Source organism: Chelonoidis abingdonii, chromosome 25 (assembly GCF_003597395.2).
Source record: "Chelonoidis abingdonii isolate Lonesome George chromosome 25, CheloAbing_2.0, whole genome shotgun sequence".
Taxonomy (NCBI): domain Eukaryota; kingdom Metazoa; phylum Chordata; order Testudines; family Testudinidae; genus Chelonoidis; species Chelonoidis abingdonii.
This window is the reverse complement of record NC_133793.1, coordinates 15,039,581-15,062,030: the sequence shown is the minus strand read 5'-3', so window position 1 is coordinate 15,062,030 and position 22,450 is coordinate 15,039,581. Positions and strand designations below refer to the sequence as shown.

The window sequence follows — 22,450 nt, the reverse complement described above, 5'->3', positions numbered from 1 at the left end:
TGGGCAGAGCGGCCAGCCCATGCGTCGACTGGCTCTGCATGGCAGGGCTCTGGCGTTTCCCTCCAGTGCTCTCGGTGCCTGGTGCTGGGTGATCAATAGATTCAGGGACCTTAAATGTTACTGCCTCCCTTGGTGCTGTGCCCAGGCTCATCCTCATCCCCAGCTGCTAACCCTCCAAGGGGTCCATGCGGGCAGGGGTCTGGCCCGTGCTCATGAACCATTCCGCTTCCTCCATCACCAGCAACCTCGCCACGTCCCTACCCCCCGAGCTCTGTGGTTTTTGCTGCACAGTTCCTCTCTTGGGCCAAAAACTGAGGGCAGAAGTTCGAGGCTGCAGGAGAAGGTAAAGGGGGGGGCTCCGGAAAGGAGACATGAGAAAAAGGAGATGTGGAAAGAAGGATGAGATCTGAGGCTTGTTACTTCCTGGGCACCATTGCTGGGCTGGCTGCTCTCCACAGAGAGGCAGAAGTGCATAGTAATCCCAGGCTGACCCAGATAATGCAACACAGGCCCCGCGCCTGCACTGTGCACACTCCTTTTACATCTCCCCGGAGGCCTGCTCTGCACTGGCGGGTTTTCACACTGAGGTTAACTGCACTAACCCCTAGTGTAGACATGCTGCAACCCTGTAAATAGGGACCCTCTTGCCCTACAGTTTTTAACACTGGTTTCCACCAGCCCCTCCAGTGCAAGCCACTGTTTACACTGGTGCAACACATCTATCCAAGGGATTTGCATCAGAGTAGCTGTACTGGCAGAGCTACCCCATGCCAGGTCTACACCTAAACACTATGCTGGTGTAAGTAGGTTACTCCGGGGTATGATTTTTTTCATACCCCGACTGATATTGCTGGGCCGGGGAAAGCTGAAATGTAGACACAGTTATACCTGAAAACATGTCCTTTTCCCGGACTAGCTTGAGCTAGTTCCCCAGTTCAGGGACCTGATTTAAGCTAAGCCAGCACAACAGTTCTTTTGCCAGTATAAATTGCATCTCCTCTGAGGGGGGGGTCACTGGTACAGCTATATCAGCAAACCCTTTCTCGTGAAGGCAAGGCACTGGATAAATAAGCCTGGTGCTGACAAGCCCCAAAGCTGTCTCAGTGATGCTGTAATTCCCAGCCAATTATCTGGGAAATGTGGTCAAATGACTGTAGCAGGGACCAAACATCAGCTAATTCATCCTATCTAACTCCCACTTGTCTGCCCCAGGGGACAGTTCAGTTACCATTATTATCGTTGGCCTGCATTGTGTGACTGGCTACGCAGGGTGCAAGGCACGGGGAATCAGGACTCCTGGTTCAAGTTACAGCCCTGCCCCTGATTTGACGCATGATCTTGGACAACTCACACCAACTCTCCATGCCTCAGTTTCCCCATCTGTGAGACAGGGAGAACCGCCCTAATCTAATGCGCAGGGGGAAGTGGGAGGATCTGCCCAATGTTTGTGAAGCGCCAACATCCTTAGATGTCAGGTGTTATAGACTTGCATGGTATTTTCTGTAGAACAAATTCTGTTCTCAGCTGGACAGATGCAATTGCTGCATGATGATTTCTTCTGGGAAAGCATTGAAACCACCACTGGTAATAATCTCACACTTAGCTCTCAGAAGCTGTAGATCTCAAAGCTCTTTACAAAGGAGGGTAGGATTTGTTATAGATGGTGAAACTGAGGCATGAGTATATCGACAACTCACCCAAGGTCACAAAGGAAGTCTGTAGCCCAGCCAGGACTCAGGACCGGGGGCTCTTGTTGCAGCCCGTGGGTCGCACTGCCCTCCTCTGCTGGCGCTCCAAATGACAGCACCATAAATGCTCTCATGTGACATCATGACTTGTATGGTAGAGTTCACAGTCGGTGTCTCGTTCTGTGCCGAAGAGCTCTGGAGAAGCCTCGAGCATTTCCTCTCCCATCTTGTTCTGTACTGGGCCCTGGTGAGAAGCGCAAATGTCTCTACAGGGGCGAGGTTGGTAAAGCTGGGCTTCCGCATTGATTTTAACTACTGGAACCACTTCTTTACCATGGGGTTTTTCCACTTTAACCCCTCTTGGATCCTGCCTGTGATCCCCCCACACCTGGTTAGGGGGGAGAGGACGAGTGTTTTGGGTTTGACATTGTGCTCTTAGAGATGGGCCTGAGCTTTGACATTCAGATCCTGCTCAGGCTTTCCCTGGAGTATGGGAGCATTTAGATGAGAGAGGGGGTCAACGCTGGTGGAGAAAGTTGGCCTAGAACCCGTCTCTGGTTGATTCAATTGAAGTTTATAACATAAAGCGAGTAGCTTAATCTAGTGGGCTGAGACCTGACCACAGGTCTGGGAGCCAGGAAATTTCATTCTGATACTGGCACATTGCATGACCTTGGGCAGATCACTTTGCTTTGTGTGCCTCTGTTTCTCCATCTGTAACAGGGGGATAATAATACCTATGCACCCATCTCCTGGGAGTGTGTATGGCATTATAGGGTTAATTAGTTGATATTTGCAAGGTGCTGCAGGTATGTGATAAATTATAACAGATTTTCATTTCCAGAGCCCCGAATGCTTTTGGGGCCAACAGATTACAAACACTAGGTCTGATCACCTTGTCCCCTGTTTCTGGTTTACACCAGGGGTGACCCCACTGAAATTTGGTGTAAATCTGGGGTCTGTGAAAGCAGAGCTGGGTCTATTACTCATTAAACAATGCACTTGCTTGTGCGTGCTGGTAGCTGCAGGCAGCGATGGGAGCTCATGCACCAGCCTGAGTTTTGCATGTCCAAATGTGTGGTGCATGCGGCTGTCTCTTTCTGCAAGGCCCATGTGCGTAAGGACTGATCCAAAGCCCCTTGAAGTCAGCAGAAAGACTCCCCTTGACCTCAGTGGGATTTGGCTCAGGGCAAAAAGCGGGTGCAGGAGAAATCTGAACGCTGTTGGGCTCTTTCGAATGCCCTGCCCGAGGGCAGAGCCCCCTGGAGAAGCCCCACACCAGTGCCCAGCTGCTTCTGTCTCCTGCTGCCAAGGGCTGTTTTGCCCTTCTGCATTTCTGAGCCTCTGTTTCTTTCTCTCCCCAGTACGCGGCGTGGCTGGTGCTGTGGGTTGGATGGAACGCATTCATCATCTGCTTTTACCTGGAAGTTGGACACCTGTCACAGGTAATTACCTCTCTAATGGCACTGAGCGCTGGCTCCTCCAGAGCCATTGATCAGCCTGGCATCCCTGCCTCTTGGCTTTCACATCCTTCCCGTTACTGCTGTTATTCCTCACGCACATGGAGGTTACGGTGCTGGGGAACAGCAGCGCTGGGGCGGGAGGTTGCAGTGCATCTCCACTCCTGCCACTGCAGCTGCTTACTGGTTTTCAGCTTTCTTTCTTTCACACCGTAGCACTGCAGAAACTGATGAGCCGATAGCTCTGGCTTGCGGGAGGCGGTGGGGCTAAGTGATCTGCATGTTTCCCCCAAATGCAGCTCAGCTGCTGTTCAAAGGATGGTGTAGTGCAGGGGTCCCCAACACAGTGCCCGCAGGTGCCATGGCACCCACCGGGGCATCTATGTGCGCCCGCGTACTGGCCAGCGGACAAGCATCCACCGAAATGCTGCTGAAAAACAGCACCATCAAGAGGCGGCGCTGCTGAAATGCCGCTGATTTTCGGTGGAATTTCAGCAGCGATGCCTCTTGACATTGCCGCTTCTTGGTGGCATTTCGGCGGATGCTTGTCCACCGGCCACGGTCCTCGGTGGCTTGTCATCAGGTGCCCGCCACCCAGAAAAGGTTGGGGACCACTGGTGTAGTGAATTGGGTGCTGGCCTGAGGCTCTGGAGACCAGGTGTCCTGCCTAAGCCATAAACTCCTCGTGTGACCTTGGGGAAGTCACTTAATCTGCCCTGTGCCTTGGTAAAGTGGGATGATACTTCCCTACTGCACTTAATCTGCCCCTTGCCTTTGTAAAGTGGGATGATACTTCCCTACTGCACAGCGGTGTTTGGAGGATAAAGCTCTATTGATGGTTGTGACGTGCTCAGATTCCGCAGAGATAAGGATTTAGCTGCACCTCAGTTGTCACCTGCAACATCACCTGGCCTCCTTACACACAGCTCTGGTGGTGTCCCTCAGCCCTAACTTGCAGCACTACCAGCTATCCCAGTCTGAGTTGCAGCTGGTCAAAACATTTCCAGCGGAACAGCTTTCGGCTGGACCATGAGAGAGACACGGTGGGTGAAGAACTATCTTTTATTGGACCCACCTCTGTTGGTGAGAGACACAAGCGTTCAAAGACGTGTCTCTTTCACCAGCTGAAGTGGATCCAGTGAAGGATGTTTCCTTCCCTACCTTGCCTCTCTCATATCCTGGGACCAACACCGCTACAACAACACTGAAAACAACAGCTGGAAAATGGGGATTCAATGAATTTGGAACGTTTTGCAGGAAGGGAGCAATTTTGTCAAAATTTTTGTGGGAAATTAACTAAATGTTTCATTTCAATAAGGTCAAAATGTTTTGTTTTGAAGTAATCATTTTTACTTGTAGAGTATATTGTATTAGGCAAAACAAAGTTGAAACCTTTTAGATTTTGAGACGGTCGGAACAAAATACTACCGGAATATTTCTGTTTGTAAAAAATTCTGAGATTTCAGCCTTTCAGCCGAATTTAGGATGACGCCAAATTTCAAAATCTTGGAATTTCCTGCGGGATGGAAATTCTGGGTTGTGGCCAACTCTATTCTGAGTCTCTCTTAGTGGAGCTTTGTGGTTGTGTGGGGAGGGGGAACAAGTGTTGTCTGGGTGAATGTGCCAAGGCTCCAAACTTGGTTTCTACTTTTAACCTCACCCAGATTTGCAGAGGCTGGGGTGAAATCCTGGCTCCAATGAAGTCAATAGGAATTTTGCTACTCACTTCAAAGGAGTCCGGATTTCACTCCATGTCTCCAGAAGTGAAGAGCTGGTGTGTTTCCCCTCCTCCATCTCCTCCCTTCTACATCCTTTCATCTTCAGTGCTCCGCTAGCTTCATATTTACAGCCCATGAAAACTTCAGACTTCTTCACTGTGTGTCCAATGGCACCAGTTCCAGGCACTAGAAACACAGTGCAGACACAGAGCAAGGGACAGGTCATGGGCAGATGGGCTAGAGTCCAACATCACAGGGCTGGAAGGTCTCTGCCACTCGAAGACTCGGTCTCTGGGTACTAAGCCTGTGGCGGGCAGGCGGGTGGGCATACTGAGCAGCAGAGGAGCCCAGGAGCACTGCACTGCGCATAGTGGCTTGTTATTGTAGGGTTCCTCCTGAGCACAGAGCTGCACACACTGGCTTTTGGGGTAACTCCTGTAGACTGGGCAGCACACGCTGGTTTGCTTTTGTCAAGCTGTCTGTAAGGGCTGGGCAGTGCCCACTGATTTTATTGTTAATTATTATGATTATTACCACAGAGGCTGGGAGCCTCAGTTCTGGTCCAGAACCCCCTGGTGCTAGGGGTTCTACTGACAGAGCAAAAAGATGGTCCCTGCCCCAAACTGTTTCCAAACTAAATATAAGACAAGAGACAACAGATGGAGACAGACAGGGAGTACATGGAAACAATGAGGTGATAATGGTCAGTATGGTTCAAGGGTTGCTCATGAGTCTTGTTCTGGTCACTATTTTTCTCCTCAGAGGTTTGGGAGTGATGGTCTCTCCTCGCTGGTTCTGGGTGTGACCGTCTCTCCTCATGGTATTTTAGTCTCCTCATGGCATGCAGAGAGCAATAATTTCTCCTCCCAGTGATTTGTATGCAGCGTTATTTTCTCCTGATTGCTGCTCCTTGCAACTCTTTCTTTCTGTGGCATTCTGGTTGCTGTACTTTTGTCCGGCAATAGTTTCTCCTCACACCACCCATACTGTGATTCTTTCAGACCAGAAATGGTTTCTGCTCACCAGGATTCAACCTACATGATTTCACCCCAAGCTGGTTGTTTCCACCCCACATTGACATGACAGAAAGAGTGATTGGGACATGTTGTTCTTTGGTGCCTCTTCTAACAGAATCTGGAGAGCCACCAAATGGGGTGACTCCCATGGTGTTCTGCGGGGACTCATTTCTGGGTCGCAGGGAAGAACGGAGGAATCTCAGTGGATATAGAAGAGCCCCCAAGAGAACCTCACCATCAATGGGGCAGAGCTGTGCATGCCTTCCCTGTGACAGCACAGCACCTGCACATCTGGCTGGCAGCATGTATGGAGGGAAGCATACAGAGTAATCTCCCATGTACACCATCCAGGCGATTGTTGCTTCTTTATCTCTTCAAACCAACCATGGCGCCCCCTCGCCAGCCTCCCCAGAAAGGCAGCGAGTGACACTTTCACTAAATCTAAAGAGATGTGTGCATTTGGTGGCGATGGCAAAATCACTCTCTGAAACACCAGCTCCATTTACTGACCCGACAGAGATGGATAGCGCTGCTGGCTCTCCAGTCTGTTACTTAGATCCATCAGCATCCCGGGAAGGGCAGAGTGGCGAGGGCGATGGGATGGGCGGCTTCGGAAGGGAACAAGGCTGCAGATTCGAACGTGGAGCGCAGAGGAGCACAATGAATGAGACTGATTAATTGGGAATTTCAGGGGGCTCGTTAATCACGCGCTCTCACTTAGCGCTGCCTCAATTTATGGATTGCATGAATCAGACAACACAATTTCATAAGCCAAGGCTGCAGCTCTCACTGCAGCTGCTGTGGGATCCATCTGTGTGTCGCTATAGTGAGAAACAGGCACATAACGAGTGGTTACAGCCAGAAAGGAGGCTGCGTACAGCTCCTCGTCACTCAACACTGTGACTCCTGTGCATCTCTGAGGCCTGGGCAACACCTAACTGCTTACCTGGCATAGCTACATCAGTTCGACACTCCAGGGACTATAGCGTGGACGCTCCAGTGACGGAAGGCGGTGCAGGAACGCCACCTCCCTGAGCAGAGGTAGCTAGGACAATGGAATCATTCAGCCATTGCCCGAGTTGCTCTACAGGGGGTGGTAGGCTGGCACAGCGACTTCATGCAAGGGGATGGATTTTTCACACCGCGGATCAACACAGCAAGGTCCGTCAAAATGTTAAGTCTAAGCCAGACTTTAGGAGTGTGAAACAATCACCCCCCAGCTGACATGGCTATGCCAGCAAAACTCCTGTGTAAATGCAGTTGTGCTGGCAGAAAAAAAATCTGTTAGCTGGTAGAGCTTATTTCTTTGCAGAGCTGAAGTAAACTCTACCAGCAAAATCACTCTTTTGCTGGTAAAAGCTGCTTCTCCGCTAGCTGGCTGTGCCAGTATCGCTCTCGCTGTACAGTTATACCCACAAACTATTTCTAGTGTAGACAAGGCCTCTCGTTTGACTGGAGTGGACACATTTTACACTGACCAGCCTGCAGAGTGAATCCAGCTATGGGACAGAGAGCTGGAGATAACTCTGCCTTACACACCAGCAGCAACAGAATTGTCTGCGGTCCTCAGCTTGCCGAGATCCTGTTTCTCCGTCACCCTGTACTTCATACCATCATTCACCCCAGGGAAGAGTGAGTGCAGGGGGTGGGAATCCATCAGAATGGTGGTGTTTTGCATGCACTTTGCACTGGTGTAAATGATGTTGCAGCGCAGTGAAGAATCAGCCTCTGTGTTACTGTTGATGCTCCTAGAGGGGAAGTGGCATGAACTGAGCTTGGTATTTCAGATATCAGGTTGTGCCTGTCATGTAAGCAGTGGGACAAAACTCTTTGGGACGTGGGATAGGTTTTAATTCCTTCTGTACTATATCATACATGTACCTAGGGTGCTGTCTGTGCAACTCTTATTAATACTTGATCTTTATATAGCATGTGTCAGGCTTTAGGACTATGCATGGAAGTGCAGGGCTATTCTGCTGACTCACCAGGCAGTCAGAACAGGTGGGTCCTATTAGAACACACATGGGCAGAAGTCTAAAAGGCTGAGATGAGTCTCTCTGCGATGAGTGAGAGCTAGAGGGAGGTTAGAAGAACTTCCCAGGGGAGATACTGCAAGTACCGTCATTTCCTGAGGGAGCTCAGGTGAGGTTTCTGTTTGTAGGTACATTGGCCACCCTTAGAACATGGTTACTTACACTGGCAGTCATTAATAATGATAATTACCCTGTGTGTGTGTATGTGCTGTTAGGAGCAATTTGGGGAATCAAGAGCTTGTGGACAGTTGAACCTTCAAAGCCCAGCGTAGCCTTCTGCTAGCACTGATAGGCAGGGAAACATCCTGGAGAGTTGGAAATATCAACTGTAAATTAATTTTTGTTGTGTTAATGGGTTTGAGAAATCAGCAGACACTTGCAGTATCTATTTCCAGCAGACAGCTAGAGCCCTCGCTGCCTGTCGGAAGGAGTTGGGAAACTAACCTAGCGCTGATCAATAGCCAGCCTCCTTTGGCACTAAAACAAAAAGCTCTGCAGCATTATCCCCACGTCTCAGCTCTGCTGCTCCTGCTTTCAGGCCTGGTCCAGCTCTCCCTGAAGTTCATAGGAGCCTTTCAGTGGGAATCAGCATGGGTCCCTTAATCTGCCACTGCACCTAGTCATTCACCCTCAGCATCCAGCTGTGTGGAGACCAGGAGACTGGGCAGTCAGAAGAGGCTGCTAATGAAACATGGCTGCAGCAGAGTCGGGGCTTGTGTGAAGTGCCCTGGATCCATGCTGGCTCTTGTGAAGCTTAGGAGCACTGCAGGGTGCCCTGCTGCTGCCTTGCTTGCAGCCCAGTCAGTGCATGTCAGAAACATCCTGATGGATTGTTGTGTGAAGCTGGAGATCCTGCTGAGAGTGCAGAGCAGAGCAGGATAGTTGTTCTCCAACGGGGGGAGCTTGCTTCTGATGATGAGATTGGGGGAGTGGTTGATGGCCAGAAGAGGGGGCATCCTCTTCTGGCCTTCAACCAACCCACCAGCCGCGCCAAGCTCATCATCAGAAGCAAGCTGCCCGTAGAGCAGGGCACACCAATCCCAAGCAGCATCAGATCCTGCCAGAACAGATGTAAAACTTGCAGCCATATCTCCACTGCCGCAGTGATCAGCACTCCCCACAACACACCTTTCAAGATCTATGGGTCCTACATTCCGTGCATCAGATACCCCAAAAACAACTGTGTAGGTGAAATCAGACAGTCGCTGCGCTTTCGAATGAACTCACACAGGAAAACGATCAAAGATGGAAGCACTCTATCACCCATGGGCCAACACTTTTCTCAAAGCGATCACTCCATATCTGACCTCTCCATCCTCGTCCTCAAAGGAAACCTGCACAATGCCCATCTGGTCTGACCTCCTGCACATTGCAGGCCACAGAACCTCACCCACCCACTCCTGAAACAGACCCCTAACCTCTGGCTGAGTCACTGAAGTCCTCAAATCATGGTTTAAGGACTTCAAGTTACAGCGAATCCACCATTTACACTAGTTTAAACCAGCAAGTGAGCTGTGACCCCGTGCTGCAGAGGAAGGCAAGAACCCTCCAGGGTCTCTGCCCACCTGACCTGGGGGAAAATTCCTTCCCACCCCCAAATATGGTGATCAGTTCGACCCTGGGCATGTGGGCAAGACACCATAGGCACCGACTCTGTGGGTGCTCCGGGGATGGAGCACCCACAGAGAAAAATTAGTGGTTGCTCTGCACCCCCCAGCAACCAAGCTTCCCTCCCCATCTTCTTCTCCTCCCCCAAGCACGCTGTGTCCCCGTTCCTCCACCTGTCTCTCAGCACTTCCTGCCCAGCTGCTGCCAAATAGCTGTTTGGCAGTGTTAGCACACTCCAGGAGCGAGGGAGGAGGGGGACGTGGCGTGCTCAGGGGAGGAGATGGGGAAGAGGCTGGGCCAGGGGTTTGGGGAAGGAGTTGGAATAGTGGCAGGGAGGGGGCGGAGTTGGGGCGGGGACTTTGGGGAAAGGGTTGGAATGGGGGCCAGGAATGGGTGGGACCTCATGGAAGGGGGGGAGTGGGGTGGGGCTGGCACGTATGAGCCAGACCCCTGGAAAATATTTCCCTGTAGTAACTCAGAGCCCCCTTCCCCAGCTAGTGTCCCATCTTTGGCCCTTGGAGATATTTGCTGCTAGCTGGTGCAGATTGGCTCCATGCCATTGTAGGAAATCCCATCACACTCCATAAATTTATCAAGCTCAGTCCTGAATCCAGTTAGGTTTTTTTCCCGCCACTGCTCCCCTTGGAAGGCAGTTCCAGAACTTGGTTCCTGTGATGGTTAGAAACCTTTATCTAATTTCAAACCAAAGGCTGCTGATGGCCAGTTTATTTTGAGCTTGGGAATTTAAATTCGTATCTCTGCTCGACACTAATAATCACGGTCTCACCGGAGACCCTGGTTTTATGGCTCATTACAACAATTTGTAACCTGCTAACTCTCCTCTGTCCTGTGACTGCACAGGTGTTAATTGCCCACTTCATTTTAAGTGGTTTCATGCAGCATGTGTTAACCTCTTATGCTGAACAATCTGTCCCTCCTTGTATATAGCTGAGACGGTTTGGTTACTTTTTCCAGACCAGAAGAAGAGCTCTGTGTAAGCTCAAAAGTTTGTCTCTGCCACCAACAGAAGTTGGTCCAGTAAAAAATATTCCCTCCCTTGTGTTGTCCCTCAAATATCAGTAATGTCATGTAAAATCTTCCCTGGCTTTTGGTAGATGGCTCATTCAAGGTCTTGGAAATGTGGTCTCTGAGATTTCTCAGGCTTAGCAGAAGTGGCAGTAACATGAATTCTTTAACAAAGACAATTATCCTCCAAAGTATTTCTTAGGTATTTGAATTAAATACAGATTAACAAACAACAACACACAATGGCAAAGAGTTTTAAACAGACTGAATAATAATAACTTCTCTGTTTGTTAGGATTCACTAGCATGGTGTTTCTCATGTCACGGTTCTACCAGTTTTCCAGTTAGCCAGGAAAACTAGAATCAAAAAGAATTCTGTTCTGAATGTGGCCATACAAACCGGGCCTGTTTGTAAATGTCACAAGTGGGCGATTGAGGCTGGAATCATGGAGCCAGAGTCGACATTTGGCTAGTGACTGAGAGCTGGTAGGTCAGGCGGGGATAGGTCAGAACATGAAGACACATAGCTCGTGTTTGATGTGCTGTATAAGGGGGTGCCAGGGAAGAGATGCAAAGAGCGAGGTGGTGTGGAATTAAGCAACGGGCTAGGAGAACGATCTTTTAGCAGCATCCTGAATGGATGGGAGCAGAGCGAGACTGCCTTTGTCAGGGCCAAAGAGGAGGATGCTGCTGTAATTGAGAAGAGAGATGATAAGAGCCGAGGTGAGATTTATAGCTGTGTGGATGGATAGGGAAGGCCGTATCTTGGAGACATTATACAGAAAGAATTGCCAAGACTTAGGCGCAGCCTGGCTGTGAGGACCTAGAGAGACGTCCGAGTGGAAGATGACGCCCAGATTACGGGCCTGAGTGACAGGAGGGGGATGGTGTTATCTGCGGTTTCCAAGAAAGGAGGCGGTGGGTGGATCTTGGCGGGACGATTAGAAGCTCTGGTTTATCCATGTTGAGCTTGAGATGATGGGTGGACAGGAGGCAATATCAGAGAGATAGGCTCAGATGTTTAGTTTGGACTAGCGTTGCTTGCCAACTTTCTAATTGCACTAAACCGAACATCCTGGCCCCCGCCCTGAGCCCACTCCCCAGGCCCCCATCCACTGCCCTGAACCCCTTCTCGTGAAGGCCCCACCCAACTCCAGCCCCCCTCTTTCCGTCGCTCACTCTCCCCCACCCTCACTCACTCTCACTGGCGGTGGGGCAGGGCGGTGGGGTTGCGGCAGGGATGAGGGCATCCACCGCGAGGGTGTGGGTTTCCAGTCTGAGTGACGCCAGAAAATTGAGGGGTTCAGGGTGTGGGAGGGGGCCTTCTGAAACTGGATTTTTAGGGTTTGGAGCATGGGAGTGGGCCTCAGGCTGCGGGCAAGGGCGTTGGCAGGTGGTAGCGAACGGCGATTGAAGACCGTGAGTATTCTATGGGATGTGGCTGGTGTTAGACTCGCGGTGGGAGCTAGGGTTATTGTTATCGGGGCTGGCAGTTATTGTAGAGGGGGCACCCCCAGGGACTGGCTGGAATGCGACAAGGGTTTGGCGCGTTGGGGGATTGCGGTGAGGGGGCGTTTGGGACTGGGGATGTATTTGGGCTGCAGGAGGGGGCTCCAGGCTGGGGCAGGGGGTTGGGGTGCTGGAGGGGGTGAGGACTCCAGCTGAGATTGCAGGCTCCAGGGTGAGGCCAGAAATGAGGGGTTCGGGGTGTGGAAGGGGGCTCTGAGCTGGGACAGGGGTTTGGAGAATGGGAGCAGGCTCAGGACTTGGGCAGTGGGTTGAGGGGTGGGAGGGAGTGTAGGCTCCAGCAGGGGGTGTGTGGGCTGTGAGGTGGAGCCGGGGATGTATTTGGGCTGCAGGAGGGGGCTCCAGGCTGGGGCAGGGGGTTGGGGTGCTGGAGGGGGTTCCGACCTGGGGCAGGGGTTTGGAGTGCAGGCTCCGGCCAGGCGGCGCTTACCTCAGGTGGTTCCCTGCCTGCCCTGGCTCCGTGCTGCTCCCAGAAGCAGCCGGCATGTCAGGCCCCTAAGGCTGTTAGGAGGTGTACTCCGGCTTTAAAAATTATCCTGGAAATCTGCGAGGAGGTTGTATTGGGGTGAGGGAGATTGGAACGAGTCTGGACCTCAGGCTCCAGGGGCCTGATTCCCTTGTGCTTGGTACCTAGTGTTGTTATGTACATCAATCAATGCAAAGTGGGCGTACGACCAGATCACAATGGTAACAAAAGCTCTGTTTTAAACGACTGCACAAGGCAATGGAGAAACAGGCCCTGGGATCTCACAAAGAGGGAAAGGAGCGAAGCAACAGCGCATATTGTGCAAAGATGTGGCACGGCTGCTGTTTGCATGGAAGCTCCCAGCAGTTGGAGCAATAAATCTCAGCAAAAACATTATGTTAACATTAAATTATTAATAAAAGTTTGTGTTGTTAAAATTAACGGCAGCAGGGAGAGCTGTAAACTGGTGTTCAGAAAAAGCAGGGGAATCTTACGCTGTCAAAGAGCTGGAATGCAGAGAAATAGGTACACTGATAAGTAACCGGTGTCCAGAGACCAGGGTCTGCTCCACACCACCCTCCATGAGTCGCTGCAGGATGCCTGGAGTGGTCAGTCCTCTCTTTTGGCAATCGCCAGACGATGCCGCCACGATAATATTTTGAAGTTTTTAAAATCCAGGTTTTTCATGAATCCACCTTAGATGTTGGAAGGTGAAATTTCTCTTTGTGGGATTTTTTTCTCTCCCTCAGACCACAGCCCGCTGTTTTGTTATCGAGGGGCTATCCATGAGCACTGGGCTGTGCAGACTTGGGAGTAGGCTACAGTCAAGGCGCCTCAGGAAGTGCACCTGCTGGTTTGTTCCTGTAGGGTTGCACTGGGATGTGGAGACTGGATTCTTGTTTGAAACTCTGAGCCTCCTGAGTCAGATCTGGGTTATTAATCCTCTTTGCTAAAGAGGTGTCACTTCCCTGAGATTTCTGCTATTCCCACTTGGGCTTGGGCTGTGGCAGGCTCTCTTGTCTCTGTCTCATTCTGGGCGTAGTTCAGTTCTTCCTGTTTCAGCCAGGGATGGGGCAGGCTGCGCAGAAGCCCAGCACACATGGAATCTGAGCGCCCGACACTTTCCTAACCATCCCAAACATTGGGTGGCTTTTGCTGTAGGGAGCTGGATTGAGACCCGCACAAACAGGCTGCAGCTCAGACACATGCAGGCTATCATGGGCATGTCAGCTGCATCTGCAGAAATGTGAGGGGCCCTTTGGGCCCTCTTTTGTGTCCCCTCAAACAGCATTGTTCTTATTAAATAATAAAAAGAACCCCCAGCTCTTATCTAGTGCTTTTCATCAAGAGATCCCACAGTGCTTTACTAAGGAGGTCAGTATCATTTCCCTATTGTACAGATGGGGAAACTGAGGCACGGAGCAGTGAAGTACCTTGGTCAAGGTCACCCAGCAGCAGAGTGGGGAATAGATCCTGAATCTCCTGTGCCCAGCTGAGTGTTCTGTCTTCAGGTGTCCCTGGCTATTCATCTCCCACGTGTTGCTGCTTGGGAAATTAGTTTCCCCCATGAAAATTTTCAGTGAAAATGAGAAAAGAAAAAAAAAATCTATTTTTCACTGAAAAACCTCGAAACCAAAACACTGACGGGTCTTTTTGTGTTGCTTCTGACAACACAAACCCCAAACTTTTGGCTTTAAATAAAAAATGATGCCGAATGTTTTTGGTTGCCGAAAACTAGGGGGGACAATACCGTTTTTAAAATAAATGCCCATTTTATGGTCAGAAACATTTTTCTTCAGAAAACAATCCTTTTTGACAAAAACCCTGATTTTTGTCCCCAAAAAATGTAAATGTTTTGTCAGCGCACTTTGGGGCTGCTCACTGCCAGAGTCCCTGCTCCCCTGGGTCCTGATCCTGAACTCAGGGCTTGGTGGTGCGTGTTTGGTGCTCCTGGCAGTGCTTAGAGAGGCAGCTGTGGTTTAACATCAGACACAAAGCAGAGCTGGGACATATGCACCGTACTGAAATGGCTCTCTGCTCCTGAACCTGTGCACATGTGCGCACGCGCACACACACACACACAATGCCGTGGAGGCCTCCCTTCTCTTCAGGGAACCCTCCCACAGCAACGCTTTCAGATGTGAGCATTCCCTGTGGCTGCACCCAAAGAAAGCCCAGCTGCAGGAGAGCTAAGTCCAATCTGTTCTTCTGCCCTGTGAGCAGGGGCAACTGCGTTGATCATGCCATGCGTTCAGGACCGGCGCCAGGGTTTCTGGCGCCCTAGGCGCCGGGCCATTTCGCCGCCCTGCGCGCGGGTCTCATGGCTCCAGTGGAGCTGCCGCCGGCATGCCTGCGGCAGGTCCACCGGAGCCGCGGGACCAGCGGACCGTCCGCAGAAATGCCTGCGGCAGGTCCACCGGAGCCGCGGGACCAGCGGACCGTCCGCAGAAATGCCTGCGGCAGGTCCACCGGAGCCACCTGCCGCGCCCCCCCCAGCAAAATGCTGCCCCCCCATAATGCTGGCGCCCTAGGCGACTGCCTAAGTTGCCTAAATGAAAGCGTCGGCCCTGCATGTGTTCATCTGGTCACTCCTGGAAGGGAGTCCCAGCCCACGTATCGCTGGCTCTGTTGAATTTCAGCTTTGCATCTTGCGAGTCTGCTATCAGGCAGGTGCAGGCGCTGGGCTGGGAGGATTAGAGAAGCAGCATCTTATCCTTCCCCTGGTGACAGCCCAAAGCCATGTCTTGCAGGGCCAGGCCTGCTGTGTATGAAGCAGAGATCTAAAAACTCAGGGAGATCAACCATGGAGAGCCCCAAAGCATGTTAATGGCTTACCAGGCAGAGAAATCCAGGAGCAAAACCTTTGTGGAGGGGGTCTGTGTGTCCAGTGCTGCCCAGTGCAATCAAGCCATGCCAAGGAGAAGGAGAATCCATCTGCATCTCAGAACCAAGAAATGGACCTGGCCAGGGGCTTTGCCAGAGTGTTATGGTGCTGGTTCTCCAGGTGCTGAGTGTCCCTGTGTAACCCCCTGTAGCAGGGTGGTTACCCACTCCTGTCCTTTGGGGCTTTAGAGGGCTGTGGCTGGGGCAAGAAGGGCTTAAGAGCTGCAGCTCTAAAATCTGGGCTGATTGGGGAAGCGGCCGCAGCTGGGCCACACCCTAATCAGGCCACAGCTGGCTGGTGTAAAAAGGCCAGGGAAGCCAGAAGCCCAAACAGTCTCCCTCTGCCTGTAAAGGGAGAAGGATCTGACTGTAGGAAGCTGGACCCAGGGTACCTGAGTGGAGCAGGGCTAGGGAAAGCCCTAGGTTGTGGCCTAACAGAAGGCCAAGAGGTACTGGGGGTTGTAGGGGGCAGCCCAGGGGTAGGCCAAGGCAGCAGGTCCAAACCCTTTGCCTATGATGAGTGGCTGATACTGCAGTCTGCCCCAGGGCTTGGGGGCTAGATGGACACTGGGCAGTAGCCAAAACTAAGGCAAAGTGGGGATAGTGGGTTGGGGGTTCCTCAGGGAGGGGAGACCCAGATTGGTGGGGTATTGCCGGGGGCAGCATCCCAGTTAAAAGGGCACCAGGGTCCAGAGAGGGACACAGGGGCCAGAGGGCAGGCAGATCACTGGCCTGCAGAGGGTGTTCCTTGATGGAAAAGAGCTAATTCCCAGGAGTCCCCAGCAGGAGGCGCTGCAGGGGTGAGTTGGCATGTCTACACCCACACAGCTGCTGGGTGTGGTGTTCTGTCTCTGGTAGCACGGAGATGACTTAGTGCAGGGGTGGCCAACCTGTGGCTCCTTGTATAGGCACCGACTCTGGGACCAGAGCTACAGGCGCCAGCTTTTCACTGCTCAACCCCAGGCTGCCCCCACTAAACCCCTTACTCCAAGGCCCCTGCTCCTTCCCACCCCTTCTTTCACCTGCTGTACCCTTGCTCCTCCTCCCTGCACCCGAGAGCCTCCTTTACACTGTGAAACAGCTGATGGCAGGCAGCATGGGGAGGGAAGGGAAGGTGCCGATCAGCAGGGCTGCTGGTTGGCAGGAGGTGATGGGAGGGCCGGGGGGGGTGGGGGGGATGACATATTACTGTGGCTTTTTGGCAATGTCCGTTGGTAAATTCTGGCTCCTTCTCAGGCTCAGGTTGGCTTTCCCCCCCCCCCCCCCCCGATTTAGAGAGAGTGAAATGAGTCTGCTCTCCAGCCTGAGCTAAGAGCTGGTTGGCTTTTAGCTCATGTGGTAGAGGCTCACGCACTAAGCTCCAGAAGTCCCCGGTTTGATCCTGCCCGTCGAAGACCAGGGTCTGTCGGCATTACATGTGCTCTGGCTATCTTGTGAGTTTTGCATGGTGTAGCCCAGGGATCCCCAACGCGGTGCCCCCCGCGGCATTGAAGTGTGCCTGTGTACTGGCTGGTGGATGAGCATCTGCCAAAATGCCATTGACAAGCTGCGTCATCCAGAAGTGTTGCTACTGAAATGCTGCTCATTTTCGGCATGTAATGGCATAATTCCCCACTCTGAACCTTAGAGCCCAAAAGATGGGGTACCAGCATGAATTCCCCTAAGCTTAATTACCAGTTTAGATCTTGTAGCGCTGCCACCAATCAGCACTTGGAATGCCTGATACACTCTGGTCCCTCCAAAACCTTCCCTGGGAACCCCCAAGACCCAGACCCCCTGCATCTTAATACAAGGAAAGTAAACTCTTTCCCTCACTAGTGCCTCTCCAAGGCTTTCCCTCCCTGTTTTAAGATTCAAGGAGTTTGAATCACAGTAATCTTCCAGGGTAACCCAGGGAGAGAAAGCCTAGGAGAGGCACTGGTGAGGGAAAGAGTTTACTTTCCTTGTATTAAGATGCAGGGGGTCTGGGTCTTGGGGGTTCCCAGGGAAGGTTTTGGAGGGACCAGAGTGTATCAGGCATTCCAAGTGCTGATTGGTGGCAGCGCTACAAGATCTAAACTGGTAATTAAGCTTAGGGGAATTCATGCTGGTACCCCATCTTTTGGGCTCTAAGGTTCAGAGTGGGGAATTATGCCATTACACGGCGGTATTTCAGCGGCGACGCCTCTGGATGATGCTACTTGTAGGCGGCATTTCAGCAGTGACGCCTATTGACGTTGCCGCTTGTCGGCAGAATTTTGGCAGATGCTCGTCCTCCGCCACGGTCCTCCATGACTCGTCATCTGGCGCCTGCCAGACAAAAAAGCTTGGGGACCACTGGTGTAGCCAGTGCTGAGAGAACCTGCAAAGGTCTCTTTGCACAGCTGGAGGTACAGGTGCTGCTTGCGCAAAGGAACTAATCCTGGGGTTGCTGGGATCTCAAAGATGCCACAGTATCCTCAGTTCACAGGTGCTTCCATGTGCAGTGATTGTACAGCATGCAGCTGCCCCTCTCCTGTGCTGCTGGAGCCCTTTGGGAGGAAATGGGAGCACAGGGCTGGCAGACAGGTGATGAGGGGCTCAGTCCTCAGCTGGTGTAAATTGACAGAGCCCCATGGAAGTCAGTGGAGCTCCTCTGATTCTCACCAGCTGGGGTCCCTGGGTCTCATCCCTGCTGTGCCCTGGATTCCCGGTGCAGCCTTGGGCAAGTCAGCTAACGTCTCTGGACCAACTCTGTGTGTAGTAACGTGTGACTGTGGAGTCACTCCAGGGAAGTAGCTCTAGATTTACGCTGATGAGACGGAGAGCAGAACGTGGCCGGGTTCCCCATTTGACAGGGGTTATAAGGCTAAATTCCTGAACTGCTCTAAACTGAGATCCGGGAATAGAAGATGCTAGAGAAGGACCAGGGCACTACTAATTATTAATAAATCAGATTGACGATGCAAGGAGAGATGGAGTAGTGATGCGCTATACGAATAGGATTCATCATTCGGTGCAGAAGTACATGTGGCTGGTACTGTAACGCTCTGTCCCGTGGGTCAGGGCGTGGCACCAGTGGGGTTAGAATATGGGCTTTCTGGACTTTAATGCCTGAGCCGCTACTGCCTGCACTGAAAGGCCCAGGCCTGCTAGCTGATGCTGTAGCAGGCTTGTCAGCCTGTCTGTGACCCAGCCACCGTATGAGGGGACAGAGCGCTACGCTGAGCGGGTTACGGTTCCCTTCCCCTGTGAAGCCTTGTTCCTCTTGGTGCTGCTTTGGGGAATGGACCTGCAGCTCCCACTGACTTCACCGAGAGTTGGGAGGGCTCCACACCTCTGAAAATCAGGCCTTTGTTGGTTTGTTTTGGGTGTCATTGTCTCCATATGGAGACATGGGTTGGAATCTCTCTGCTAACACCATGTAGCAATTACAGAGAACCAGGACACAGTGATCAGGGTAAATGCAAGACTGTCTGTATTTTCTGCTTACACAGATCCTTACTTCCTTGCTGGGTGTCTCCTAGTAGCCATCCTGAATAGATGCTCTACATGTTCACAACCAACACCATCATACCCTGGGAATCAGGAGTGCCCTCTCCTGGGGAATGGCTCCTACACAAAGGGGGTGCCTCACGCTGTGCTTGTGTTCCCATGTTCCTCTCCCATAGGACCGGGATTTCATCATGACCTTTAATACCTCGCTGCACCGCTCGTGGTGGATGGAGAATGGGCCTGGCTGCCTGGTGACACCAGTGATGAACTCAAACCTGGCCCCCGAGGACCATCACGTCATCACTGTCACCGGATGCCTGCTTGATTACCAGTACATCGAGGTAGTGAGCAGCGCCATGCAGATATTCCTTGCGGTAAGGGGAGCCAGGGTTTGCCTCTGATCTCGTGTCCCTCCCGTGTGATTCCTGAGTGAGGAATAGCAAAGATCCTGGGTCTGATGCACAAGATTTGACTCCATGGGAGTTACTCCTGGTTTCAAGTGAGAAGAGAATCAAGCCTACTGGGTGTAAACCCAATGTAACGCCACCAGAGTAAGGGTTTGTCTTGGTATGATTGCAGCATGTGTAGCCGTACCCGAGATAGCTGTGATCTAGCCAGCTCCAATAACAACAGTGAAGCCACAGCAGCCTGGGCGACCACTGCTTGAGTAGGTTCCCGTGGTCCTGGGTGGGTAGGGCCAGCCTGTGCCCCCAAGGCTTCACTGCTGTTACTCAAGCTAGTTGATCAAATCACAGTCACACCTGTGATTGCAGTGTAGACATGCCCTTAGTGGGCCTGACACTCCCTTACCCTGCACTTGTACACTAGTGCAAAGGGGGTGAAAAAGAGGTGATCTGCACACTGTGCCATGGGATAGATTCCTGTGTTCCTAGATGGCTACACACAGCACAGGGCAATCGAGAGCCAGCTCACTGAGAACATATCCTGGCCAGTTATCTGTTACTGACCTTCCCAGAAATTACTGTGTACCATCGCTAGCACTGAATGGCTGTAACACTGCAGCCCAGAGTCAGCTGCATTTCAGGGGTGAGGGACCCCTACAGAAATAGAAACTTAGCATTATTTATGAAGGTGGAGGACTAGGAGGCTGAGACATGGGATTTGGGTCTGAATCCAGATTTTCCCCAAAGTTCTGGAGCATTTGGATTCAATGTATTCTAGTTCTGGCCCATGCTAAAGTCAAGCCCAGAAGTGAATCTGAATCAGAACTTCCTCAAAAGACAAAAAGAACAGGAGTTCTTGTGGCACCTTAGAGACTAACAAATTTATTTCAGCATGAGCTTTAGCTTAAGCAGAAGTCAACCTGTTCATGTTCTCTGTATGTATAAATATCTCCTGTCTGTGTGTTCCATTCTATGCATCCGAAGAAGTGAGCTGTAGCCCACGAAAGCTTATGCTGAAATAAATTTGTTAGTCTCTAAGGTGCCACAAATTCTCCTGTTCTTTTTGCGGATACAGACTAACACGGCTGCTACTCTGAAACCAAAAGACAAAGGATACTTTACCCTCCAGATTTGGGATTCTGGGCCTGTCTCTATTAAGGTTCCCCTTTAACTGTGCATAATGCAGCTGTGATTCCATTCAGCATGAACCAACAGTGAAGTTCGACACACCAGGATGGCCCCCAGAGGGGGCTGTGCTCTTAATGGATGTCCAGTAAAACTGGACAAAGTGCTATGCATCTTTTCAAAAACAAAAAATCAATTTTTTTTACACTAAAACTCCTCCGTTTCCACTCAGCTACAATGTACCATTCAGGGGCTTGTGTTATTGTATGATACCCTTGCATCTGTGGCACCCACATAAACCCATCGAGGAGCTGAAATGCTGTAGAGCGATCAGCCCACAATCTCAAAGGTATTTAGGCGACTCACTCCCGTTGGAATCAGTGGGAGCTAGGCGCCTACGGTGGCTGAAGTCATTTCAATCCCTTGCCGCTCCCAAAAGCCACCACTTAAAGGCTATTTGGGGCCATGTTATTTTCAAAGTGAAATGGGGAGGTGTGGTGGGAACTGGTACTGATCTTTAAAAAATACAAAAACAGCAATTTGGGGTGTTCTTCTCCAGTAAATGTATCTCTAGTCCCTAGTTAAATCATGGAATGAATAATAGCAAGAGGTGTGGGGGAATGACTTAAAGATCTGGGCTGGAATTCACTCTTATACAGAAGACCATCACAAAGCACACTAACTTCTCTGCACCTGGTAAATTTCATTCTAGCACAGTGGTCCCCAACGCAGTGCCTACGGGTGCCATGGTGCCCGCTGGGGCATCTAGGGGTATCTATGTGCACCTGCATACTGGCTGGCAGACAAGCATCCCCCAAAATGCCTCTGAAAAGCGGCGTCATCAAGAGGCGTCACTGCCGAAATGCCGCTGATTTTCAGCAGCATTTTGGCGGCGATGCCTCTTGACGTCACCACTTCTCAGTGGCTCGTCGTTCGGCACCCACCGCCCAGAAAAGGTTGGGGACCACTGCCCTAGCAGATAACAGAGCCATGAGCATTATGCTGCATGGATTATAAACCACCAACTTAGCTCCTTTCCCTTTAGTTTGAGTTGTAAAATGAGTGGAAGAAAGGAATGCAGCTGAGGCGGGCGTGAGGCTGGCACATTCCAGCTGGCGACGTCCCAGTGTGTTAGCGTACATTAGCGCCTCGTGCTACAGGGGAGATGTTGATAATATAATGTGTCATATCAGCTCTTCTCTGGGCTGGTGGTGCGCGAGGTGTGAACAGGAGAGGAGCAAAGCAGACAGACCGTGTGCCTGAAAGCCCCCCGCCCCCGGGAAATATGCTGTTTCGTGTGTGCGAAGTGTTGACTCAGAAATCATACTCACAATGAGAGCCAACAAAAGAGCTGAGTGACACGTTCCCAGAACCATGAGGACTGAGGCCACTGCTTTCATCTCCCCGTCTGGCAGCTTCCTACACCAGAGCTGCTAGTGAGTTGTCACCAGGCAGAAAGATGCCAGGAGTTTAAGCAATTGTGAATGTGTCCTTGGCTAGGCTGGAAGCAGAAATAATTGCCGGAGAGACACGCTCCCCTTTTGGGGATGACGGAGGGAAGGTTTTAAAGGAGAGCTGCAAGGCAGGGTTTAAAAACGAGTGCACTTTTATTGCACACTTGTGCACACACAGCCCTCCCCCATGTCCCCATTAATAACAGCAGGGCTCCCTCGTGCAGCCTCATGAATGACAAGCCCAATAAAAAAAAAGGTTGAGTGCATCAAGTGCTGATTCACGACTCTACCTGGCAATGGGGGAGCTGGATGGAGCTGGCAACAGAGTGGACCCAGTCCAAGTAAGACACCAAACATCTGCCAGACACGCCCTGGGCTGGCTTCTACCAGCCTTGGCAGCAGCAGTCTTTGACTCGGGGTGGGGCCAGGACTCGGAGGGAGAGGAAACTGGGCATGTGAGCTTTGAGAAGGGCCTGCTTCCCACCAGTCCCTGCAGCTTGATGTCTCTGAGCTAATTGCAGGCTTCCTATTGGGTCAACTGGCCTCTCATGCAGGCAGGGTGTGTGGCTGGCAAGGTCAGAGAGATCTCT

At 51.5% G+C, this 22,450-nt stretch overlaps 1 protein-coding gene across 1 annotated transcript in view; it reads left to right on the top strand.

Annotated features, from left to right (window-relative positions):
• Positions 1-22,450, top strand: part of NKAIN1 (sodium/potassium transporting ATPase interacting 1) — a 207,473-nt gene that overhangs the window by 142,076 nt on the left and 42,947 nt on the right. The window contains exons 3-4 of the mRNA XM_032802232.2: positions 3,053-3,133; positions 19,054-19,251. Of these exons, the coding sequence (XP_032658123.1) occupies positions 3,053-3,133; positions 19,054-19,251 (279 nt within the window). The remainder of the gene's footprint in view (positions 1-3,052; positions 3,134-19,053; positions 19,252-22,450) is intronic.